General features: G+C 41.2%; 1 protein-coding gene across 2 annotated transcripts in view; it reads left to right on the top strand.

The window, feature by feature from the left end:
* Positions 1-1,547: 1,547 nt before the first annotated feature.
* PTGER3 (prostaglandin E receptor 3) overlaps positions 1,548-27,525 on the top strand; it is a 176,497-nt gene continuing 150,519 nt past the window's right edge. For both annotated transcript variants that reach the window (XM_077776415.1, XM_077776414.1), the window contains exon 1: positions 1,548-2,564. In XM_077776415.1, coding sequence (XP_077632541.1) covers positions 1,671-2,564 — 894 coding nt within the window. In that variant the 5' untranslated portion in view covers positions 1,548-1,670. The remainder of the gene's footprint in view (positions 2,565-27,525) is intronic.

Below are 27,525 nucleotides of genomic sequence, written 5' to 3'. Positions count from 1 at the left end.
AGGTCTTATACAAAATTAATAAAACAGTACAGAAAGAATGTGGGAACATATTCCATTCTCATCTCCTACCACTCATTTACACCCCAAAAAGCTAGGAAAGCCAAAGAAACTATCAGGGCTTCCTCCAGAAGTCAATCTGAAGTCTGAATAATGGTATTCATACCGCTATATGATAAGGTTTAATTTCTTAAATATGAGGGGAAAATGAAGTTTCCAAGTGATTTTCAAAATCTTTTCATTTCCTGGACAACGTGAAGAGACAGAAAAGCCAGACTTTTCCGAAATGCGGGAACAATGTTTCTATTATTCTTCACCTGCTAAGAGTTAATTATGATATTTATGCAAACAACATTGTAAAGATGGAGCCTGGAGAAGTGCTGGAAGACCTTGGGCACATTCTATAACTTCATGGAGCCTCGGTTACCTCACCGTCAACGGGGAGTAATAATTAAATAGTAACAAGACTTTGGAAATCTCTGATAAAACGGGAAACTGCTTGTGAAAACACCCTAAATACTCGCTTAGTAAAAGATGTTACTAGGCAGTTATGCCCATTTTCACTAAACGTGAAGACCTTCCTAACATTTAAGTACAGTTTCTAGTCCTAACTGTCTGAGAATAGGCGAAGGTTGGAGAAGAGTTGGAGGCTTCGTAAGAGCATACTTTTCTCCGCACCCCCTTCCCTCCAGCTCCCGTAGGCTGGCGGCAGTTTTTCATTATCTCAGATATGCAAGTGGCTGCCGCCTGCCTCTAGCCACTTTAGCCCTTGCTAATTTTTTTTTTTTTAAACGGGGCCGGCGCAGAATTTAGGTGGAGAGTGGTTCTTGCGATTAATCGTGGAATTCGACCTTCTGATTTCATTTTGTTTCCTTTTTACGTGTTCCCTTAACTGTCTCTGAGGCACTACGAGTTTTATATGATCAGGGCGCCCCCTGGGAACAGAGCCGCTTGGTCCCAAAGCATAGAAAAGGAGAACAGTCCACACTCGGCTATACAAAGGAGTGTGGTTGGCCCGGCTTGCTTAGAAACAGGTGAGTTACACTTGCCAGGGTTACAAAAGAGCTTGGAGAGGAGGGTCGGGTCCCTGCGTCAGCGTCGGTGCACGGGTAAGGAGCGGGGCGGGAGCTCGGGTCGGCCTTGGCAACTTGCCTGGGGTCGGGAAGCGCAGCGAGACATTTTAGCCCGGGCCGCCCACGGCCGCTCCTCCGGCCGAGAAGAGGAGGAGGCGCGGCTCAGGGAACGGCTGGGCGTCGCGTCCGGCCCGGAGTCGGGGCAGGGGGAGTCGTCCGGAGAGTCTCCAGCCCTCGCGTCCAGGGCAGCGGCCAGGCAGCAGCCGGGGGAGGCGCGCAGCCGCTCGTGCATCCTCCACCCCCAGCGCCCTTCTGCCCACACCCCCGGCGCCCCGCCCTCCGCGGCCTTATACAAGGGGCCCGCGCCTCGCGCGCCTCGGAGCTGCAGGCTTTCCGGAGCCGACGGCGCGGCTGCCTGCGAGCCCAGGCGCCGTGGCTAGAGGCCAGAAGTAAGGCGGCGGCTGCGCCCCGCACCATGGAGGGCAGCCCAGCCCCAGCCTCAGTCCGGACGGACACCGACCTGCGCCGCCGCCCGCGCCCCGTCTGCCAGCTCCCGCTGCTGCTCTCCGGGCGCCGTCCTCGCCTCACCTCGAAGCCAACATGAAGGAGACCCGTGGCGACGGGAGCGCCCCTTTCTGCACCCGCCTCAACCACTCGTACCCGGGCATGTGGGCGCCCGAGCGCTCGGCCGCGGCGCGGGGCAACCTCACGCGTCCCCGCGAGCCCGGCGACGACTGCGGCTCGGTGTCCGTAGCCTTCCCCATCACCATGCTCATCACCGGCTTCGTGGGCAACGCGCTGGCCATGCTGCTCGTGTCGCGGAGCTACCGGCGTCGGGAGAGCAAGCGCAAGAAGTCGTTCCTGCTGTGCATCGGCTGGCTCGCACTCACCGACCTGGTCGGACAGCTGCTCACCAGCCCGGTGGTCATCGTCGTGTACCTGTCCAAGCAGCGCTGGGAGCAGCTCGACCCGTCGGGGAGGCTGTGCACCTTCTTCGGCCTCACCATGACTGTCTTTGGGCTCTCCTCGCTCTTCATCGCCAGTGCCATGGCCGTCGAGCGGGCGCTGGCCATCCGGGCGCCGCACTGGTACGCGAGCCACATGAAGACGCGCGCCACCCGCGCCGTGCTGCTCGGCGTGTGGCTTGCGGTGCTCGCCTTCGCCCTGTTGCCGGTGCTGGGCGTGGGCCAGTACACGGTCCAGTGGCCCGGGACGTGGTGCTTCATTAGCACCGGGGGAGGGGGCAACGGGACTAGCTCTTCGCACAACTGGGGCAACCTCTTCTTCGCCTCCACCTTTGCCTTCCTGGGGCTCTCGGCGCTGGCCGTCACCTTTGCCTGCAACCTGGCCACCATCAAGGCCCTGGTGTCCCGCTGCCGGGCCAAGGCCACGGCGTCGCAGTCCGGTGCCCAGTGGGGTCGGATCACCACCGAGACGGCCATCCAGCTCATGGGGATCATGTGCGTGCTCTCTGTCTGCTGGTCGCCCTTGCTGGTAGGTGATTTCAGCTCGTGTGCGGAGGTCTGGGCGGGCTTGCGCGCCGGCGGGCAAAGGAAACCTCTCGATGCAGCAGCACCTGCAGGGGTGTGTGTGCGACCACAGAGGACCGGAGAGGCCTCTGTCCCGCTGTCTTGGTTGTGGCTTCAGAGCTGAGCACCTCCTTAAAAGTGCCAGGCATCGCATTAGGCTTTGTTTATGGACCCATGGAGGCCACCGGGCTGCTCCCATTCTAATCAGAACGAGCAGGAGAATGCCCAGGTGTCATTTCAGTGCGTACGCAGAGAAACAGAGTTCTAATGGGTGCAGTAGGGGCAGAATGGCCGTGACAACTGTCGCCTGCTGCTGTGCGTTTTCTCCTTATGTCAAGTATCTCATGCATGCTGAGACGATTTTCAGTCTGCAGAAGTATTCTACCTGCAACAGCTGGTGGGCACAGCCCTCTCGCAGTTTCTGAGACACTGCACGCTCTCCCAGCACAGCTGGACTATCCTTCCTTGTAGGTTCACTCTTGATTGGAAGCAAGAGAGTGAAGGAAGACCCCCTTGGCCACTGCAGCCTGCCTGGGCCCTTTGAAATGGTGCTGTGCCCTCTGGAGAGTGCTTGAACCCACATTCAGTCAGTGGGACCCCAAGGCCTGGGAACTCTGACCAGCCTATGCTTGCCCCTGTGCCAACCACCAAGGGCTGGAGCAAGGCCAGTTCTGAGATAGGATGGTAGGGGTTCCTGCTCTTCCTGGCTCCTCACAGAGGGGCGCAGCCTGGGAGCAAGTGATGTTTACACATGCTCCTTGTGTAACACCCACACGTCCCTTGTGCTTTCCAGACTCTCCTCTCTGGTGCTTTTAGCTGGAGACTTCTGTGAGTAAGTGTCCTTTATGAGTACCTGATGAGTGTTCATTTGGCTTCCAAGCAGCCTCGCTTAATAGGAGGCATTGCAGCAAGAGTGACCTGGTCACTGTGGAAGAGTTATAGCAGATGATATATTGGACCTGAAAGTTTAATAGAATTTATGGTGAATAGTGAAAAACTTCTTAAATCCATGGACAGTTTTCAGAACCCATTCTCATATAGTTTCTTTTTGGCGATACAATATACATAGCATGAAATTTACCATTTTTAAGTGTGCAGTTCAGTGGTGTTAAGTATATTGACGTTGCCGTGCACCACATCACGTTTAATTTTAAACCCCTTGTATTTAAAAACAGAACCTTGGTGCCTTTCCCCCTCCCACTCTCCCCTGCATTTGACAACGCAGATATTCCAGAATACCTATGTTTAACTGGTATGGTATATTTAGAGCACAAGTCTTGCCTCCAAATCAGTGACATGTGGTGACAAGGGGTTGTGCTGGGACCTCGCTGCCCACAAGTGACCATGTGGTCACAGATCTCTGTTCCAGGAGCTAGAACTCAGGCTGATGTCATCACTATAGCTTATCAAAGTCAGCACCTATTTAGACACCTTTACTCCTGTGGTTGAGGAATGAGGTATATAGGTGCCAACCAGAAGGGAAAAGAGTTCTAAAAAAATAAACACTTAATTAAGGTGTGGTAATTAACATAACTTTAAGGGCAAACAACATCTGAATTTTTCGTAGTTGTCGCTTGAGAGCCATATCTTTGAGTCTGCTCTTATCACACACTTTATATCCTAAAGGAAATGCAGTTAAATCGTATGACATACAGTTACCTATACATTTAACGAGACAAAGAGAAACTGTGTAGTGTGTTCTTATTTCAAAACTTTGATTCTAATGTGAGGGGCATGATAGCCTTAAGAATTCAAATCAGTTCTGAACATTGTAAGCTGGGATGGCCAATCTCACTCTCTCAAGAAAGACCTATTTGGAACTAGTCTTATTTAATTTCTGCATTCAAAAAATATTAGCTGGTTTGCAGCATTTTATCAGACACTGTGTTGATTCAGTTCTTATAAAAACTTAAATTGAACTTAAAATCAAGTAAATTCAACATGTGACCGTATCAGAGAGGAAAGATTCATGGTTTCCAAAGTAGGTACTTGACAAACTAGAGGAAGTGCTTCTGTCTTCTGTTTTGTGCACCATGGAAGTTAAATCTTCAAATATCTTCAGGAAGGTCTGCAATAAAAAGTTGGAATTATTTCAAAAGAAAGAAACTGGTAAAACTGCTTTTTTTAATAAGTTAGGGAACTGTAAAAATAAAGACACTAGAACTTACTGACTTGAATTTTCAGTGTGCTAATGTTGAAGTGAGAGATCTTTTTTACACCTGTTAATTTTTTTTTTTAATGTTTTATTTATTTATTTCTGAGAGAGAAAGAGAGACAGCATGAACAGGGGAGGGCCAGAGAGAGAGAGGGAGACACAGAATCTGAAACAGGCTCCAGGATCTGAGCTAGCTGTCAGCACAGAGCCCGACACGGGCCTCGAACCCATGCACCATGAGATCATGACCTGAGCCGAAGTCGGACACTCAACTGACTGAGCCAGCCAGGCGCCCCATACCTGTTTTCTAACTACAGGTGAAATATATAGATTCCCTATTATTGTTGAGTTGGGCATAGGATACTAATATAGTTATTCAAACTCCTTACTTAAAATGGCCCTGAATATATCTTATTTTGGAGACTATCACAATTATAATAATACTCAGTTGTTACTGCTAGAAATCTTAGCAGAGATACCATAATAAGAAAATGACTGGCAACAAGCTCCTGCTACATAAATACTTACAGATTTATCTATGGTGCAAATAAAACCTTCTTTACTTTTTCTTTTTCCCAGAAACTTTACACAATACAATGTGAAGGGCGCCTGGGTGGCTCAGTCAGTTAAGCGTCCAACCTCAGCTCTGGTCATGATCCCATGGTTCATGGTTTTGAGCCCCACATCAGACTCTGAGCTGACAGTGTGGAGCCTGCTTGTGACTCTCTCTCTTTCCCTCTTTCTCTGTCCCTCCCCCACTTGCTCTTTCTCTCTCATAAACAAATAAAAATATGTAAGATGTGAAATTGAGAATACAGTGGGAAATGATGTCACTGTGATAGACGATCTACAATTTGTAGTAACTTCAGGTTTATATGAGGCATCAAATCCTATTGGAATCCACCAGTTGACTGAGCAGTGCAATCTGTTCACCTTTTTTATTATTTTATTTTTTTCTGAACCAAATTCACCAAATTGTCCAGTTATTATACATGATAGCCAAGTTTCCAGGAACAGGAATAACCTTAGGGTGTTGTTCACAAAAAGCCATGAGTACATTTTGTAGTTTTGTAAACCTCACGCTCTCCAGACAGGCGGAATGTGGCTATCTTAAAAATAGTGAATATAAGGCTACCTTTTTGAAAAGTAAGGTCTGAGGAACACCTTTGGACTTGGATAAAAGCAGCCTTAGAAACTTTTGCCTTCAGTCTTGAACCAGCAAATTCTGCTCAATATCCACAAATGTAAGTAGAGATGATTCAATTCAAGAAGGCATTTCACAGTGTGGATGTGACTTTGTTTAAATATTAGGAATCACTGCTATATTTTTGACAAATGAAACTTGTCTTAAGTACATCACATGTGGTGTATATATATGATAGATATGTGTATGTGATAGATAAATATATGCGATAGACTATTTTACAGAGGTAATCCTGTTTCATAATATAAAAAAGTATTACACGATTGCTAATCTTCTCAGCCTCTAAATTTCAGCCCTACTTAGGATGTTGCTCCAGGGAAAATGATTATAGAAAAACCTTCTGTAATTTGTTTTTATAAGAATTGGGATTATTCAGAGTTGATAACTTTTTGTGTTTATTGCTTTATTTTTAGGCACTGTGGAAGGGATATTAAGTAGACTTTTTAAAAACTGGTTAAAGAGTTATAATCTGCTCAGTGGAGCAGAATCTCCACATTTATGAGTGAATTGGAGAACAACACAAGGGTTGATGTAATTAGTACTGCCTTCGGCTCTGGGAAGAAGGTCCACCTGACTTTACCGGAGTGGACTTCAGGGAAGAGGTGGGATGGCATAGCTTGACCTTGTGGCTGCGAGTGAGCGTGTCCAGGAGCCAGAACATTAGGACCATGGGAAAATGCTTTGAAAAGGTTTATGGAATCAGATTGAGGAGGTTAGGACGAAAGTGGGATAAGGACTATGTTCTTTTGTCAGGAGACCATAGGACCTCTGTTTTGAGTTTCTGAATAGGGACAGGGTTTTAAGAAGATTGACAGGGCTGTGGTTTGCAGATAGATTGGGGCTGGAAAATGGGAAAGTGAGATCAGTTATGACTTACTTTCACGAGTCATTTAGGGCTTTAGGGTAGAGACAATGGGAAGAGATGAGTCAAGGAAGAAAGGTGATAGAGAACTAACATTATTAGAAATGGTCAGTTTAAGGAGCGATTGATTAACAAACATTTCTTGCACCTCTACTCTATCCTCTTCACCATGGTAAATATTTTCACAGCTGTTATCTCATTTAATTGCATCCTGTAAATTTGCCGCTATTTTCTACATCATTCAGACAAATAAGTATAAAGACTATTAGAACCAGATTTCTAATTCAGGGTGCCTGACTACATTTATTTTCCGTTGTTGTTGTTGTTGATTTGTTTGTTTTCCTTAAATAGAGACCAGGAATTCTAGCTCTAATAATGGGACTTGGGCAAGTTATATATCCTCTTATCTGTAGTATGGAGGTAGGCCTAATAGACATTTAAGGGTTTTTTCCCCCAATTTATGTTATTCTCAGGTTCTCTTATTTGGGAGAATGATGGTTCAATGATGATTTCAGTGGGGAAATTGGAAAAGAGACTGTGTGGCTGATTTGTTGTTGTTGTTGTTGTTGGAAAAGAGACTGTGTGGCTGATTTGTTGTTGTTCTTGTAACAACGGGCTCCTGAGTGACTGGGGCTTTTAGACAGACTACATATGGTGATGGTGGATTATCTAAATGATATATCCAGAAGCCAATATAACTTGAAGATTAATGAGATAAATCAAGGCTAAAAAATGCAGATTTTTTATTTTGGGCTTAACAGAGAGAGCCAAGAATTAAACAATTCTTAAGCTGTTCTATTTGAAGAAGTTCAGATGGCCTAGAACTGCATCATAATTGTGGCTCTTTGGCCTTTCTCTTTTGAAAAAGGTGTAAAGGTCAAGAACTCAATTACGAAAGTTTCCACGGGTTCAGCTTTCTGGGAATGACATTCAGCACAACATATGCTGCACATATTTGTAATAGACGTGATTCATCTGGGGGTGCTGAAGAGTGGTAGTGAGGCATTCTGGGTCATGTGTTAGTTTCCAGTTCTGGCCTTGCATTGCAAGGAAGCTGGGAGGGAAGTCCTCCCTAAAACTCATTATATTTGTGCAGTATTTTTTATAATTCACCAGTGTTCCACATTTATCTCATTCATGCATTCAGATCCAGAGGTCTACCACTGTAACATGTCAAAGTTTGAACCCCCTATTTCCCTCAGTTCTTTGTCATAGAGAGAAGTAGGAAATTTGTATTTCAACTTCCACCACATTTCTTGAAGATTATTAGATGGTCTCTCAAGTACCCCTTTTCCTTAGAAAATTCCAACTCTCATAGGCTAAAGAAGGTAACCAAAGAAGAAGCCTGGTTTTCCTTGGGATTCCCATTCTATCCTGCCCCTAAGTATATGTCAATATTTTACAATAAACATAGTATCAGAAATGACAGGTGGACAATGTGTGACTTCTTTAGCAAGAAGGAAACACACACAAATTGAGGCGTAGCACTATGGAGTGGAAGAAATTCTCTCTGCTCTTTATTCAGAACATTTGTCTCTCCATTTTTTTCACTTGCCACTTCATCCCTCAGTCATTCAACAATAGCTATAGAGCGCTCACTCCTCCTGGATTGCCTCAGGTCTCAAGTTAGAAGTCACTTTATTTGAGAAGGCTTCCTTGATTCTCTCTAAGCTTGATTGGATGCTCTGGCCTTTTGATTCCACAGCACCTATCTTGCATTTCCCAGTCATAGTCTGAGTCACATTTCATTGGACATATTGGTTAATTGACCTCCTGATGCCCGGTACAGTATCTGTCTTGTGCATTGCTCTTTTCCTTGGAATGGTCATGATTTCATGCCATGCAAGGTATGCCCAATACATGGTTCTTGTTTGAATATCTAAGCACCCAAATTAGAAGACACTATCCGGTCCCAGTTACATAAGCAATTAATTGTATGACTTTAGACAATTCGCTTGATATCTTTGTGAACGATTTGCTTGTCTTCTGTGAAGTAAGAATAAAAACACCTATCCAGCCCATTTCACAGCGTAGTAATGAAAACCAACATAAATCTATGTGGGAATAATTGGGAATATCTCTTCAATATTAAGAATACTACTAGGATGTTTTACTGGATGATAATGTTGTCTTCTTAGTGTTCAGATAGACCTTTCTCTTAGGAAACTGAAGAAAAGAGACAAGTGATGTTTCACAGCTTGATTAGTTAATAGTGTACTGGGGACAAAAATGTGGTGGAGAATGGAACTTTTGAGAAATAAAATAAAACAAGAAAAATTATAAATCTCAAGTGCATAAATTTTTACAAGATGCTGTAATTCACCCTTCCCATCCCTGCCACCATCTCTCTTCTGCGTTCTGTCAGCTCTGGAATCTTTCCTCCTTCATGGCTGCCAGTGAATTAACTCTCTAGAGTTAAAGTTAAGGCTTTAGATTTAAAGCCTGCTGGGTCCCATCTCCCCTTTCGCTAAAACTCGAGGAATAAGCACAACCTCATCTTCTTTAAAAAATAATTCTTTTAATGTTTATTATGTATTTTTGAGACAATGCATGAGTGGGGGAGGGGCAGAGAGAGAGGGAGACACAGAATTAAAAGCAATCTCCAGGCTCTGAGCTGTCAGCCCAGAGCCTGATGCGGGGCTCAAACCACGAACTATGACATCATGACCTGAGCCAACGTTGGTTGCTTAACCAACTGAGCCACCCAGGTGCCCCAACACGACCTCATCTTCTGAAGACTACTGCCACAGGTAGAGAATGTGTCCCCTGTTTCTCTAGTCAGGGGCTTTTTTGTGTGCTCAGACCTGTCCTCACATAAATGTATAAGTCAAATTAATTATGCATCTAGTTACTGTCATTGGTCAAACTTCTTAAGGGTGGAGCTCATGACTCAGTGGTCCTCATCAAAACAGGTGATCACCAATGTTGAGGCTGAATAGAATTTTCACCACTGACTCACAGCCTAAAATTGAGCTTACATGACCCTTAAGTGAGGCCCAAGCACAAGAACCACAGAGTTGTAAACTGCCTCACAAATGACCAGCTCCTGACAAAATATTAATATTATTTGCAGTCTACAGATAACAAAGTGTGATTTTCCCATCCAGTGGCCCTTGTAGGCAGTCTCTTGGGCAACATTCATAAGGAAGACATTTCATTGGATGATCTTGACACCTATTAAAAATGTATATACTGTATTACTTTTACAAGTACTGACTTTTATGATAGGCCTTTGAAGAACCATAAATCTAAAAATGAAATATAGTACCAGAGATAAAGGGGAAGTTTGATGTTTCACACCTTAATTCTGTTGGAAAGGAGATTAGCTACTAATTTAGGTAAAAGTTATGTAACAGAAGTACAAATAGCATTACTATTTTTAAAAATCTTGAAAATACAAAACCCAGAGGTCAAGTTAGAGTTGGAAGCATTCTTCTTTTAAGCAGTTATTGACCTTCCAGAAAATCAAGTGTAATTCAAAAAATATATACTTTTCACTAATCTTTTGTTATTTCTGTAAAGTATTTGATTCCTGAAAGTAGATTTGATCTTTTTGTCCTACTTTCTGAATATTTTATAAGTGTTGTTTTCCGTGGTTGAGAATATGCTGCGTGTGGTGTGATTCGTGAAAATTTAGAAAAAGAAATATGTTGTTAATGTTGAAAATGCTGAAAGAGAAAAGAAGAAGGAAAAGAAAGAGAGAGATTGCAAAACAGCAGATGCACTTGGGGGAATTCATCAGACAGTAGGGTGGAGCTTTCACCATGGTCTTGATGTACGCAATTACCCCTATAATGTCCTGCTACCAACCACCTTGTGTGAGAACAAAAGAAAGTGACTGGAGAAGGACGTGAAGGCCACAGAGAAAATAAGGCTCTGGGAAGCAAAAGACGAGGATTCTCATCTAGGCTTTGCCACCACATGATAGAAGTCACTTTATCTTTATGGCTTTCCCTTCCTCAACAAAATAAAACAATTATCACCTCTAAACTTCCTTTCAGTTCTGACTTCCTGTGGCTTGAAATAGATAAAATCGTCCCTAGTGGACATACCGTACTAGATGCATGGGGGAAAACCCTCAAAGACTTCCTCCAAAGGGGCATACAAATGTGTGCAAATGGACAAAGTAGATCACACATTCTTTTATACAATCATCCATAAATATTGTTTGAGGCCTTGCTATGTGCCCGTTACTCTGCTCACCCCGGTGGTGCAGTGGTGACAAGGGCTGACTCATGACTGCATGTGTTGAGCAGTTATGGGCTCATTCTGGAGGGGAGAACTGTTCACATTATGTTCTATGTGAATGACACTCTTTATTGAGCAGTGCTCCACAATCTGTGTTCTACAAACTTCTTTCATGAAGCTTTCAATCTGCTGAGGTAGCAGACAGTCAATAAACAGTCATTCCAATAAACAAATATCACCAGTCTGATTGGTCATTACCATGGTGGCTCTCACTGGCACATGGTGCTGCTGCTGCAGATGGGCCTTGTCTGGGCAGAAGGGCAGTGCTGCTCGTCTACTGCTGCTGTGAGGCCCTTCTGTAGCATGTCCCTGTCCCGGCTATAGTAGGTCTGTGCTTGGGCGCCATCATTAGAGAGCGCATTAATTCATATGCATAACTCCAGTCATAGAGCTCAGCAGTAATTACCCGGAGGATAACCACTGTGCTACAGTTTATGGTCACAGAGGACAGCTGGCCTCCAGCCACGTACTGTCTGGAACCAGCCTTCTTAGGTCCTTAATCTCTATGCTGTACTCACAACACTTCCTGACAAGTTTGCCTTTCCCTCCCAATGTTTTCTTTTTAGACTTTCCATGTCTTCTCCCTCTACTGAATGTAGCCCAAGTCACCCTATTCCAAGTTTCTTCGCTTTAAATCTTGGGAGAAGAGGTTAGGTTTCTCAGCCCCCCCCCCCCCCCATTTCCTCCCCAGAAAGCATGATGGTCTACCTCTTCCAAAGTGACCAGTGGCATGTACCAGGAGTGTTGTGTGAATTTTCTTATTATACCATACCAACTTCCACTATGTAAACCTACTCATTCTACATTTACCAAAGTCATTGCTTCTTACTATTCTGTGACACCTGCTTCAATGTGACTTGCTCTGTCCACCTGAGTAGAGAAGCAGGGGGTGGCTCCTGCATCCCATTATGTACATCACTAGAGCAAGGAGCATGTTATGAAAGCAAGATAAAAAGTGCTTTGAGAAGGTGTCAAAGAGTACCCCCTCCTGATTCCTTGTTGAGGTGTGGGGCATTAAGTAGGGTCTGCTGAGAAAACGTCACTTAATGATTAATCTTGAAGGATGATACTTTGAGGAAGAAATCCCATCAATGTGGGAAAGAGCAGAAGCATCAGAGGAATTGACAGAAGGCCAGTGGATGGATTGGAGTGAGTAGGAGGGAGGGCGCCTTCAAGGTGAGGCCAGGGATGTGGACAGGGCCAATCAAGCACCTTCAAGGTGAGGCCAGGGACATGGACAGGGCCAATCAAGCAGATCCCCATTGTTTTTGTTTAGGAGTTTATATTTTTATCTTAAGTATGTTGGAAAGCAACTAAAAGCAGTGTGTGAGGGCACGGTGAGTTGATCTGCCTTATGTATGAAGAAGATCACACAGGTTGTGGCTTCCTGAATTAGAGAGGTGGGGCATCAGAGTCTGTGAATGCTGAGGTCTGATGGCGTGGCAGAGTTGTTAGTGAAAAAAAAAATTTTCCCCTAAGTGTTGCTTGAAGAGCTGGGAGAGACATAGTTTGGCACAAAACTGGTGGGGGGAGGGAGCGTGTGCAGATGCATAGAGAAAAAATGGAAGCAGGTGTGCTGGGAAGGGTATGCAAATCTGTTTCTGTTGAAGTACATTTGAGAATGCTGAGCAATGTTATGAGTCAAGTGGGGATTGAAGGATGAGAGACAGAGGAGTGCATTGGTAGATTGCCTTGAAAATTACAAATAAGAATTTGTATTTCATCTGGGGCAAGTTGTATCGCTTTTCTACACTCCTATATTTGTAAAATAAGAGGGTTCACATCATAAAATCTCTTGGCTTCAGAGGGTTATTTAGAAAAATAATTTAATGTTTGATATCTTTCTAGATAGATAGATATCACATCTATTTACTTATAGGAAATTTATTGCTCTTCACAGGGCACAAAGAATTTTTCTTAGATCCAAGTACTGTGTTGGGCTCTATCTTACAATTAGTTGGGTTTCTTTTTTAATTTTTTAAAATAACCTTAAGAGGAAGGCATTATTGGCTCCAATTTATAGATAATGAAGAAATTAAAGCTGAATAGGTTGACCGATTCATTTACAGTAACAGAGTTAATAAGTGGCCAAACTGGGAGTAAAAGCCCAAGCTCTTTTCTCCAAGCCATGGTGCCTCCAATCACCCAATTCATCTTGTATTGTTCTTTCTATTAAAAAAATTTCAATTCTCTTATGTTGGTTGCATTGTATTGCTGATAATGCTAGTCTTTGGTTTATATGGAACAATACTAAATTTAACTAGAGACAATTTTTTAAGTTATATGATACTATACTTCTCTATTAAGTATCAAGGAGTTCCACTAAATTTATGAACAACAAAATTCCATGAAATTATCTTGACAATGTGAGGGGCAAGAGCCATGATGTACCAACTCATTTAATTGACACTTTATTGAATATCAGTTATATGCGAGACACTGATACAACTTGACAGAATGGTGGCATGGTCTTTTCTTCAAGGAACGTGATATCTAGTGAGTGATTCTCCTAGAGAGACTTGAGGTTGTTTCTAAGAAAAGCACTATCATTTTCCATTGTCAATTTTGAACATAGGATCACACCTGAAGACCATTTAGAATTTATTTACCCATTCATGCTTTTGGTGGTTGGTTATTGAGTATCTACTATGTATCAGGCACAGTTCCAGATGCTGGAAATATAATAATGACGTAGACTAGTTTCCTGTTGTCAGGGAACATGCATTCTAGAAGAAGAAGAGAGTGAATCTACAAATACACTAAAAGTCATATTGTCATGAACACTGGTACAAAAATAAAGCAATGTGACGTGATATAGTAAGCCTTGAAAACTTTTGTAGATTGAGTTGTCAGGGAAAAATGCCTGGAGAGGTAACATTTAAGTTGAGATCTGAATGAAGGAAAGAACCAGGTATGGATGATCTATAGGAACGGCATTCTAGGCAGAGGAAACAGCAAAGGGCTCACCTAGTGTGTTCAAGGGAGAGAGAGAAGGCTCACGTGGCTGAAGTGAAATGAGAAGAAAAGAGTAGAGTGCTGTAAAGTGAGGTCAGAGACTGTGCTGGGGGCCAGATTGTGTAAGGCCATACTAAGGAGGTTCAATGTTATTTTAAGAGAACACTGGAAGGTTTGAATCATGGGAGTGCTATGATTGGATTTATGTTTTTAAAAGATCCTTCATTGCAGAAAGGCAAGAGTCGGTGCAGGCAGACCAGATAGAAGGTGTTGAAGTTGTCCAGTTGAGAGACAATGACAGTTGGGATTATGGTGGAGAAGTGGATGTATTCACACAAAGAGATTTGAAGACCGAGTTCATAAGACATTCTGAGATTTCTCTAATCCCTACCCTGTGACTATGACAAGAAATAAGGTCCTTCCTCTCTGGGCCTCTGGTAGTAAGGTGGCTATCTGTCCACCAAAGACATTCCCTCGGCTCCTTAACAAGGAAGTGCCTGCTACGAGCCTACACAGCTAATAATGGGCAGAGTCAGGATTAAGTTCTATCTAATGGGTGCTATTTTTTTCCCTGAGACATAAATTGGGACAGTCACCCAGAGAAAGAGAAGTAAGCAAGTTTGCTTATGAAATAATAGGGTGTCAGTAGACTTGTGATCCTGAGGAGAAGATCCAAGTCAGGCTAAGCTTAAAAGTAGAGGAGTAGGGGAAGGGGAGGATTGCTTGATTTACATAAATTGCAGCAGTGTCAAGGTTGAAGGTGGCCCTCTGGAAGATGAAAGCCAGGACTGTCTCTTTCTGCATCTCTCACTTCAATTTCTTGCCATGTGTCACAATCCCCAATTCAGCTCTGCTTCTAAGGAATTAATTTACAACATAGCTTTGCAGCTCATTGGCCAGGTCCTATGGTGGTTTTGCTTTTTGTTGTTGTTTTTCCCCAAAGCTTTCGGTTAATAGGTTTATATTTACAGTCTGCATGTGGGGTTTTAATTGTGCTCTTATAACAATACAATATTTCAGCGATGATGTCATCTCAAAGCAGTTTCAACATCTTTCTATCATTATGATTTTTTTTGTTCTGTGAATATAAGAAACAGTTATACACGACATTCAGTCTCAGGACCCCATGTTGTCTTCAAAGACTAATATGAATTTTGTTAGGCCACAATTAAAGATTTAGGGTCAGAGGATTGTCCAGAAGTGAGTTAAGAGTGTAATGTAAGGTTTACAATGGAACAGAAGTGGCCACATGAGGCTCTGTAAAGCTCACAAATACTATTAACACCATAGTGAGACAACCAGAGAAGAAAATAGCTCCATAAAGGGTAAGTTGTAGTCTGGGTTTGATGTTAATCTGGCAATTTTCTCTTTATAAATCAGTAGATGTGCTAACGGCCAACATGCTGGGTGGCAGATTTTTGAATTTATTAATGGTAGTAATTTCTTCCAAGAATAGATTGAGGATTTGCCTGGATGCAGAAGTAAACTCCTTCCTTCTTTCCTTCCTTCCTTCCTTCCTTCCTTCCTTTTCTTTCTTTCTTTCAATTTTTTTAAATGTTTAATTTTTTTTTGAGAGAGAGAGACAGAGTGCAAGCAGGGGAAAGAGGGGCAGAGAGAGAAGGAGACACAGAATCCGAAGCAGGCTCCAGACTGAGCTGTCAGTACAAAGCCCAATCTGGGGCTCGAACTCACAAACCATGAGATCATGACCTGAGCAGAAGTTGGCTCCCTAACTGACTGAGCCACCCAGACACCCCAAAAGTAAATTTCTAAAAAGTAGCTTTTGTTCTATAAAAGACATTGAGAACATTAAAATATTTTTTTCTCCAGCATTTATTTCTAATTAAGGTATGCTGTAGATCAGTTTCAGGAAGTATGGGGATATCCTCTGACTTCAGAGTTTTAATCTCCTCCCTAAACTTGGTTCTTGGTCACACACAACAGAATCTGACTCCAAGCCCACAGGGCATATGTGAAAAAGATAGCAAGGGTTCACATAAGAAGCTACCAGGCCAGGTTTAAAAGACAGACAAGGCCCAAACTCTTCTGAAAGCTGAGCGTCAGGCCACACTGCAAGACGGTTTGCTGCATGTTGCTGGAATGAATCTGGCATCTCAGAGCTCCCTTCTTTGTGTTACTCTCTCAAGATTCAAAGTCCTGAGGGCAGATGTGACTACTTTAGCTTGGGGGTTTTACCCTTTGGCTATATCAGGGGGCCACCAAGAGAAGGATCAGGCACCTGCAGCATCTTATTATTTTCTTTTAATGTTTATTTATTTTTGAGAGAGGGAGGGAGAGGAAGGGGCACACAGAGAGGGGCACAGAGGATGCAAAGCAGGCTCTGCGCTGTCAGTGCAGAGCCCTAGGTGGGGCTCAAACCCATAAACCATTAGATCATGACCTGAGCCAAAGTCACATGCTTAATGACTGACCTACCTGCAGAATCTTATTTTTGAGGTAGGAGGTAATAGTGGGAAATAAGTGCTGGAATTTCTCTCCCACCTAGAATGAGGAGAAAGTTCTACAAGCTTGAGGTGATAGTAATAAGAGGTGGGAATCCATTGTTACTACCTAATTCATTTTTAGAAACATTATAACTTTAAAGTGTACTGTGTCTGCATGTACGTGTGTGTTCACATCCTTTACTGAGTTGGAGTGAGAATGAGACTGAAGGAGAGGAAATTGAAGAGATGCACAAAACAAAAAGTCAGATTTCCTGAATGCCTACTACAGGCGAGTATTTGAGGATTTCTGTGTGAAGCCTTTAATAGATTAGCTAATTTAATCTTCACAAGAGTTTATCAGTTTGGTATTTTTCATCTCTGTTTTTCAGTTGCACATTCTAAGATTCGAACGATTATACAACTTTCCCCAGTCACACCCCTAGAAACTGGCATACATGAGACTTTTTTATGCCATAATGTTCTATTTCATAGTGGTTGTCTCTACTTTTCTTGGTTTGTTAAACTGGCATACATGAGGCTTTCTTATGCTATAATGTTCTGTTTCATTGTGGTTGTCTCTACTTTTCTTGCTTTATTAAAGTACTGTCATATTACATTATTGAAAATGAACAAAAAAGAACAGATTGGATGAAAACACCTAAAAAACCACACAGCCTGGGTGGGTCAGATAATCACATGGATTAGATTTCCTGCAGAATCTCATTGATCCATTCACTGATTGGCCTTATTAGGATGTTAGGTTTATATGTGGTGCAAATCCCCGTAGAAGGTGAGAAGAATATTTGCTTGTCCTACAATCAACCATTAAAGGATTCAATTTGACATGATGTCTACAATTTAGGAGGAATTTTCTGTAAAGGTGGGCCCTCCATTTCATCTAGTTGTCTGTCTTTTGAGGCATAGAACACTGGCATACAGTGGTAAAAGTTTTACTAGGCAAACATTTTCCAGCTAGTACAATTCACAAATATTATTCTTTTCACTGAACTATTTATAAGACAAATAAAACTGTTTATTGAGTTCTCTTTGCCTAGTGGGAAAGTGTTTGACTACAGTCAAAATTAGAAAATTTGTTTTGACAGTTTTAAAACTTGCAGCATGATATAGTGCAATTGGGATTCTTGCAAACCTGCTTTCATCTTTTTTTCTTATAATTGTAGAGAAAGAGCTGTAGCGAACAAACCTCAGTGTGCTGACAAGTGACTCTCTCACAAAGAATTCAGGCATGTTACTATCTAGCACCCTCTCAGCCAGATTAAAAGGCTTCAGATTCCTTAGTTTAATCCTTAAGATCCTGGATTCGGCCACACTTAGTGCTCATTTTCCATCCCTCCCCCAGCATCCTTACCTTCAGTCATAAAGATCAATTTGCAGTTCCTAGGATAATTCACACAATTTTCCCCTCAGCAGTAGGAACTCTTGTCTTTCAAACCTTTCCAGAAGCATCTGCTAGTTTAGGAGGCCACGCTTCCGTGACCCTGGAGACAGATTTAAAAGCCCTCCCCTATATCCCACAGTGCCTGCATATACCTCGATCACTTAATTATGCACAGTTGTATTTACAGTTGTCATAATATTTATTATGGCAATGAGGGTGATGGCCCTCAGTAGACAAATGCTTACTCTGCAGTAGGCACTGTGCTAAGCATTGCACAGACATAATCTCATTTCATTCTGTCAACAACACCCTTAAAAGATACTGCTCTCTCCTTTTTCAGCTGAGGAAACTAGTTTTGAGATGTTAAGTAGCCTTCCCAAATCACACAAACACAAAGCAGAGCTGACTTTCACATCCAGATGTGTCTGATTTTATAGCGTATGTGATAAATGGTTAAACTGTATGGCCTCCCTCTTGTTAATATTCATTTATTTGTCTGATTCACTGTACACTGTAAACTGCTTAGGAACAGAGACTTTGCCTTATTAGTCTATGAATTTTCCTGGCCCATTGCAGCCACTCACTAAGTGATTATGGGATGAATGGAAAAAAAAATGATGCTGTAATAAAGTGAAAAAGACACTAGATTTGGAATCAGAAAATGGATGTACAAATCCTGGCCTTAAGAGTTTTACATATATTACATGGTTTTTAATCTTCACATAAATCCTTCAAGGTGGATGATATCTATTTCTTTATTTTATTTTCCTTTACTTTTTCATTTGCTGGGTAAGCAACTTGCTTTAAGGTTCACAGTTTGTAAATGATATTGAGCAAATCAAACCCAATTTTTTTTTTTAGTGTTTATTTATTTTGGGGGAGGGAGGGGCAGAGAGAGAGGGAGGCACAGAATCCGAAGCAGGCTCCAGTCTCTCAGCTGTCAGCACAGAGCCTGACGTGGGGCTTGAACTCACAAACCACGAGATCATGATCTGAGCTGAAACTGGATGCTTAACTGACGGAGCCACCCAAACGCCCCAAACCCAAATGTGTTGGATGCCAAAGCCACCAATACAGCTTGTGTCTAAGGAATACTGTGTACTGTGCATGCAGTCAAGCTTGTGAGCATTTTGAAAAAAACATATCTTTTCCTTTATTTATTACTTTTATTGTTTCAATGATGTTGTTAGCAATAAAAATTCTCAGAAAGATTAAAAAATACTTTTACGATAGACAAGAATGGGAGACACAACATTGTTTCTGTAATGGAAGAGAAAAGTTAATTGGAAGCAGAAGGTGGAAACACTAGAAAACAGCTACTCTAATGCCTGGTCTTCAAAGAAGAAACAAACAAAAAAGATGTTTAGGAAGGTGCCCTGGGGATAACAATTAAACAGTGAGGGATTTTAGCAACAATAAGGAAACAGTAAAAAATAACAAAGAAAGAGAAAAACAGCGCTTCAAAAGATGCTCAAAAGTTTCAGTATAATTATGTTGCTCTCAGTTGTTATTAGAGATGATATAACATATTAGCTTCGGAGTAAAACAAACAAACACATAATTGCAAATCCAGAGCGAGGGCAGCCTTCAGAGTTGGTTAATCCCCAAGTTAGCATTGTCATTAAAGACCAAAGCTCATCCTGTCTTTCGCAGTCTACAGTGTTGGGCTCTTCCTATCAATGGCTCGTTCCCCTCAGGCTTAGGATGGTTGGTAGTACAGAAACCTTCCCCCAACCTCCATTCACAGAGTCACTTTCCACAGTTGCAGTTACCTGCAATCAATCGTGATCCCGAAGCAGATGACCCTCCTTCTGACATATTGTCAGAAGATCAGTAGTAGCCTAACATGTCACCATGCTTACATCATTTACCTCACTTCATCTCATCATATAGGCATTTTATTACCTCATATCATCAGTACTAAGGCTCTCATTTGTGGCTTGAATTTATTTCTTTTGGACAGAGCTGCATTAAGTCGTTGACTTTCCAATCATTTTAACTGGAGAAAGTATTTCAATAAATATCTTTAGAGAAATGGACAAAAACAGAGCGTTCTGGTCCAGTGGGGTAAGAAACTGTATATTTCCAAATCCCAATAACATCTATTCACCAATTCCTGCAAAAACATTTATGAAAAATCCTAACATTAAATATAGATTTTAAAATGAAATTAATAAGTCCCTAAGATAGTAATAGGGATGATTTTATAAATTACTTGCTTATGATATTCCCTAGGAAGCCAAATAGTGAAGTAAAAATGTCTTCAGGAAACTCACACGTTAAGGAGAGAGGGAAGTAGTGGATTCAGTTGTCGGGATCTGACTATCCTCTCTTAGGAGCCTATAGTCTTCATAGGAGTTTGGCTTCTGAGTCATGGGAAAATTTGGTTTCTTTCTCATGTTTGCTTTCTTCTGGTTCCTATTGGTTAATCTGCTGTTGGACCAAATGGTATGAATCCAACTAAACTAGCAGATGAGACGAAAGCAGCCTAAGGGGGAAAAACAGAAGATGAACAGGTTATAAGTTTCCATTTTCCTACATCCCACGTAGTGTGAATTTGATCTTGTTTAAACTTTCTTCAAACCTGGTACAAAAATGTAAGTGCTAACTATAATTTAAGTTGTTTTGTAAAGTCTGCTTTTTCTGAAAATGAAAAGCACGATCTTTTCGGAAGAGCATTTTGAAAACTAGAGTTTATTATGTGTAATGTAAATAACACAAGGCACTTGATATTTTCACCTGCTGAGTGTGTGGTGCCTGAAAGGAAAGCATGATTGTGAAGGTGTTTTACAAAGCTGCTACATAAATCTTAAAGGATAATGGGGTTACAAAGGGACCTGTGTCTCTATGGACATAGCAAGTTACAATTCTGTGGTAAGCCATAGCCACAGTCTTCCTAACTAGAATCTGTGTACTTAGGAGTCAACAGTGAGAGGAATATATATATATTATATAAAATATGTATAATGACATTTTAAAATGTTTTTTAACATGTATTCATTTTTGAGAGACTGAGAGAGACAGAGCAGTTTGTGGGGCTCGAACTCAGGAACCACGAGATCATGACCTGAGCCGAAGTTGGGTGCTTAACTGACTGAGCCACCCAGGCGCCCCTATATGACACTGTTTTAAGTTTATTTATTTTGAAAGAGAAACAGCATGCACACACAGGTGGGGGGAGGGGCAGGGAGAAAGAGAGAGAGAGAGAGAGAGAGAGAGAGAGAGAATCCCAAGCAGGCTCCATGCTGTCCATGTAGAACCAGTGGCAGGGCTTGATCTCAGGAACCATGAGCCAACCGAGACCAAGAGTTGGACACTCAACTGACGGAGCCCCCCAGATACCCCATTGAGAGGATCTCTTATGCTCCCTTTTATTATACTTAATATCTGAAGAAGAAACACAAGTAATATTTACATATGTCTGAGTATTCTACTGTTTACTATCAACTTTCGTACCTGTTAAAACAGCAGACCAGTGGGCGCCTGGGTGGCTCAGTTTGTTAAGTGTCCGACTTCGGCTCAGGTCATGATCTCACGGTTCATGGGTTCTGGTCATTTTTATGAGGCTGTGTTGTGTATAGGGAAAAAGAAATGAATTACATGAAATGTTAGGAAGTTCCTATGCTAATGTTGACTAGATGCCTAACACTAGCAGAGAATTTTACAAATAAATTAAACTATTATTGATGTGTTATTTGTTGTACTCTGAGGGATATTTTAAATACTTAATATGATATAGGTGTAAGATACAGTTTCATATTTGTGGGCAAGAATTCTTTAAGCAAGGAACACTAGAATCCTATGTGACATTTTTTTTAACAATAAAAGAACTTTTGACTTACTATGTATTATAAATTTGATAGTAAATATCCTTATTAAGGACCGTGTTGTTATGCATATCTGGAAAAGATTTCTGGAATTTTTATATTTTCCATTTTTATATGTCCAGAAAAATGTCATTAAATATACAACAAGAATTCTTCCTTTCTTACTGATTCAACATGTTTTATTTTATATGTTTGTTTCTCTTATTGATTCTCCAGCCCAGCTTTCCAGCTTCTTCCAGGTTACTACTGTAGCTATGAACATTCTGCTCAAAATCATGAGTGATAAGATATACCTGAAGTCCATTAGTATCTAAACTGAAGCTGTTATCCTAATTATATTGGCAGAAACACAACAACAACAACAACAATAAGACCAGAGTCTTGAAAAGGATAAATATTGGTGGATTTGTAATTTAGATAAAAACACTAGAATTTGGTACCCCCAAATGGGTAGGGGGTACTTTTCCTACCATTCATTCATTGGTTAATTCAAAATTATTTATGAACATACAATGTAATATATTCTGTGTTAGGTGCTTTCTCAGATGCATCTAAAAGGACAGAAAATAAAATTTTCAAAGGGAAATAATAGTAAAATTTCCATTTTAGGAGCATTCTGTGTAAGCAGCATGGAGGGGCTCAGAATGGAAGCTAACAAATCATGTAATAGACTATTGTCTTAGTTCAGACAAGAGATGGTGGCGGTTTAGGGTCAATGGGAATGAAGATGAGAGAAGTGATAGAGTAAACAAATATTAGGAAGTTAATGAGAGACTTTGTGATTGGGTGTGAGGAATATGGATAATGAGGTAGAATGGGGAGAGAAACAGACAAGAGAGAGAAACAAAGAGGAATGAATCAAGATGAATCACAGATAACCCTTAGGTTTCTGCTTTAGGGAATTGGGTTCACTGAAATAAGGAAGATTGGTGGAGAAGCAGCTTTGAAGAAGATAATCATATTACTTTTGAGCCTGTTGAGTTTGATGTAAGACATCAAGGCAGAGCTGTGCCACAGGCAGATAAATTAATCAGCTGAGAGCTCAGAGATGAGGTATAGCCTATAGAGCATAGATGGATTTTGAAGTCATCGGGGTAGAAGAGGTCACCCACTGAGTTTATGCACAGCAAAAAAGGGAGGCAACCTCCCATTATTTAAGATAGGACTCTGAAATGCTAACATTTTCAGGATGGGTAGGAGAATGGGAGCCATAAAAGAGGCTGCAAAGGATCACTCAGAGAGGTGGCAGGAGAATTAGTAAGAAAACCAAGTCAAATGGCAACTTGAATATTTGGGCATATTTGGGAAACGCCAACCTGTACATTTGACAACCTGAATCTTAGGGAAGAGAATGTTTCAAGAAAGACTGTAAGTGTCTGGTGGATTTTGAAGCCTTGTTGGTGGCCTTGGGAAGAGCGCTTCTTGAGTATTTGTGGGCACTAAGGCCAGGCTATCGTAGGTTTAAGAATAAAGGTAAGGAAGATAGACCACTCATTTAAGAAGTTCAACTGTAGCTTCTGGAGCAGTATATGTAAGGATGTGAGAATTCTGCAGAAGGTTTTATTTTCTCAGGGTAGGAGAAATTTAGATATGTTCATATGAACTATGTTTCCCAGTTCATATGACTGGGAAAAAGTCAAACGTTAAAGATAAAAGAAGAAAGAGATAACTGAAAAAGTAAGGCCTTTGACATTCGTGATGAATGAGCTCCCGGGCACAGACAGAGCATTAGTCTTAGATAGGAGATGGGACACCTCTTCTGTTTGAACAAGAGGAAAGGAGGAATGGTTAGCAAAAGATGCTGAACTTGGTGCAAGAAGGTGAAAGGCCCCCAAAGGGCTTGTTTCCTCTGTTAGGTGACGGACAGTGGAAAATGTGTGAATGATTCTGTTTCACAGAATGATTTCCATTCACTGTGGTGAATGAGAGAGGGAGAGAGGGAGAGAGAGAAAGAGATGCCTGGGGAGCGAGTTAAGTTTGGGGACCATGAATTCAGAAAGACCCCAATATGCCCATATTCACCCAGTGTTCATCCCAAGTATAAGATGTGTCTGTGTGGATCCCCCTGTGAGATGAAGTCCTCTTAGAGCATAGATCTAGAAGAGAGTGTCCTTCTGACGTGAGATAAAGTTAAATGAGAATTTATCATATCAGGTTAGAACCAGTCAGCCTACATTGCGTACAGGCGGTAGCACAAGGAGGGATAGGTTTCCATGTGCTGTCCATGAATCACAGAAACCAGTAATTGACCACTAAACATCACATTCCGTCTAATAAGCCATAATGAATTCAATGATTAAGTTAAATGTTTTGATCAATTATAGAGTGTCACACTGTTTCCCTATTAGTTGTTAAATTATGCACATATCGACTACCTAAGAATTCAAACTGGAATGACCACGTGGTGGCTCCAGAATGGATTGTGACACTAACATCTTACCAGTAAATATTTAATAGGTTATTGTTTATACAGAAGCTTCCAACTACTCTAAATTCAATGCTTTTTTGTAAGTGCAAATAACACATTTATTGTGGAGAATTTGGAAAACAAAGGAAAAAATAGAGAAGAAAATAGAAATTTCCCCAATTCCCACCTGGAGATGTTTTTATTTATTTTTTAAATTTTTTAACATTTATTTACTTTTGAGAGACAAAGCGTGAGTGGAGGAGGGTCAGAGAGAGAGGGAGACACAGAATCTAAAGCAGGCTCCCGGCTCTGAGCTGTCAGCACAGAGCCCAAAAAGGGGCTTGAAATCATGGACCACAGGATCATGACCTGAGCCAAAGTTGGACACTTAACTGACTGAGGTACCCAGGCGCCCCACCACCTGAAGATGTTTTGAAAATTCGATTGTACTGTGTAATAAACATTTGTTTTTATTTTTAATATCCTGAATATTTCCTTATGTTATTAAATATTTTTCAAAAACATCATTTTAATTGGCAGCATTGAAATACATGTGTATTATGCAGATCTCATACATATTATGCAAATGAGTGGATGTCATATACTTTAAACTGTGCCTTACTGTTGGCCTTTTAAGTTTTCCTAATTTTTTTTTTTTGAGGTAAATATCCCTGCACACAAAGCTAAGTCCACATCTCTGATTCCTTCTTTAATCAGTTAACCACTCTTTTCAAAAAACTTAGTATAGTCGACACACAATGTTACATTAGTTTCAGATGTACAACATAGTGATTGGACAAGTTTCTATGTTATGCTATGCTCTCTACAAGTATAGCCACTGTCACCATACACTACTATAATTGTCACTAATACTGTGCTTCTCTGAGTGGGTGATGAGATTCAGCAATTCTGGGTTTAAATGCAACTGTATTTTGGCAGAAAAAAGAAAACTATTTTAAATCTAAATATTTGCAAGGATGAATGTTTTTTAAACCTTGACGAAGACATATTTTCTAGACTTTTCTCTTGACAACTGAGATATAAAGGTTTGAAATGTAATGAAGATAGCTCTTCTGACATGTGTATCACAAAGTTAATTTATCATCTATAATCCAAGGAATAAATACTTTTATAGTGTAGATTTTGCTTTTCCTTTTTTGGCTAGAATTTCAACACTTACTTAGTTATTGACATGTTTTGACTTTCTAATAGTAAGGTGTTTATCTAGACATAACATATACAATGGGCTATACTGAGCCAAATCAAACAGAATTTACAATTCATACAACTTGAAAGGAAATGGTAATTCTTAGGTACCAAATAAAGTGGTGGCAGGATGCAGACTTCTTTAAGATTTGGAGGTCTTCCTGTGAAGTGATTTGTTAATGGTTCTATAGTACCAAACACCTTTGAAGTTCAAATTCCAGGGTTTTTTCTTAAAAAAAAACTCAGAAATTTAAGGAAAGCAGACGTTTAGATATTGCATTTACTTCCTCATATTCCTCAAGCATCCATTCTTCCCCTATCCCTGATTGTCAGAGGATTCTCTTTGGGAAGCATATGCAATATGTGCAATAGCCTGGGGCTTGGGAAGAGGTATTCTTTGTAAATCAAAGACCTTAATTATTCTCATCTCATTTTAATTTTTGCAACTGCATTACTAGATGGAGAAGATATTTAGTTAGCATGTATTAATCACGTTTAGAGAAGGGAGAACCTAAGATTCAAAGTTAGGTAACTGGTCCCCAACCTAGACACAGAGTCAGACTTATGGCTTCTTTTTTTTCTTTTTGTTTTTGTTTTTTTATGTTTTATTTATTTTTGAGAGAGAGAGAGAGAGAGAGACAGCGTGAGCAGGAGAGGGACAGAAAGAGAAGGAGACACAGAATCCGAAAACAGGCTCCAGGCTCTGAGCTAGCTATCAGCACAGAGCCCGACGGGGGTGCTCAAATCCGCAAACCTGGAGATCATGATCTGAGCCGAAGCCTCAGGACACTTAACTGACTGAGCCACCCAGGCACCCCCATGACGGGTTTCTAACTCTTGGTCGGTGTGTTTGCCAAAGTCAGTTACTTCTAAAAAAAAATCTTCCCCTAAAGCTTTATGAATCTAGTCCCTTGTACTATTCGGTTGTCCATTTTCTAACTTTGTAATTTTCCTCTCTCCTCTGTTTTCCAAAAGACACATTTGGGGTTTTCCTGAAGAGCGATTATATCTTTTGTTTACATATTTTACATTTTGGTTTCTTTTCTTCTTTGCATCAATTCCTTATTCATGTTCCAGCTCTGCTGCAGAACTCCTAAGGAAAAACTTAATCGTGGAGGTATATGTAAGAGGCATTCAGGGCCAGCTCTTTGGTTTCCTAGTGAGTTTATTAAAGCATAGAGAGTAAATGGCTTGCCTGACGTGGTGTCAGGGCCCACAGTAAAATTTTTTTCTTCTGATTCTTCATTTGTCATTATTTTGAAGAATTTTATAAAGTTATGTAATAGTAAAGATAAAATAACATGATTTCTAGTAAATTTTTTAATGTTTATGAGCTGTTTATGTTCAGTTTTCAGATTAGATAAGGCAGGAGAAGCTTCTGAAACAGTAGAGTCTAGAATGCTGAGGTGATTTGGCAACTGGAAAACAGAGTTGTAAACAGACTGGAAAGTCTGAAATTATTTCTTAAATCTCCAGTGAAGCTTCTTCCCATGATAATCCTTCAAATTATGTAATTAAGTGATTTAAAGGGCCCAGACTGGTTGCACTGAGTTATAATGTAGGACATTTATTAAACGATACAGGGAATTTCCAGTAGAGCAGGTTATCCTCCATAGCCTGACAACGGAGGATTATGAAAAACAAAACATCATAGATAAAAATTGGCTGTGAGGAAAGTTCTCTCACACAATTTTATTCCCTCCTCTACAAGTTAAATCTTCTGGGTTTACTCATTTATCGTCCTCAATAGATATTTATGACCTATAACCCAAGGCATTTTTTAATCAAGAAGTGAGTGCCAAAGATTTTTAAATGTGTAGTTATAAATCCTGCTGCAGTAAAACCAAATCCAAATGCAGCATATTAAGAACAGTCTACTTGGGTAGTGCTTTACACATTGAAAAGATCATTATCTCTGGGCAGGAGACTTTTCTCCTTTAGGTGGAGCAAAGTATTTGCCCTTGACTCGAGGCAGGGATGGAGAATTTGGAGGACACTGATTTAGTTGTGTTCCTGGTTATCACAGGCACGACAGGAGCCCTCTATCCCTGCTGATAGCCAGGGAGAGGCACGTGGAGCCTGGGGAAGATGCTGGCAGAAAAGCGCTCTCAGGACACCCAGAATTAGTCGTAACGGCTCCCTCGACCAGATCGTTCCAAGAGGCTGCTCAGACAGAGCAATCTTGCAGATTATCCATGCATTTGCCAAAAAAGTAGGCT

The sequence above is a fragment of the Crocuta crocuta genome, unplaced genomic scaffold (assembly GCF_008692635.1).
Source record: "Crocuta crocuta isolate KB4526 unplaced genomic scaffold, BGI_CrCroc_1.0 scaffold342, whole genome shotgun sequence".
NCBI classification, from domain to species: Eukaryota; Metazoa; Chordata; class Mammalia; order Carnivora; family Hyaenidae; genus Crocuta; species Crocuta crocuta.
This window is presented reverse-complemented; position numbering and strand designations above follow the sequence as displayed.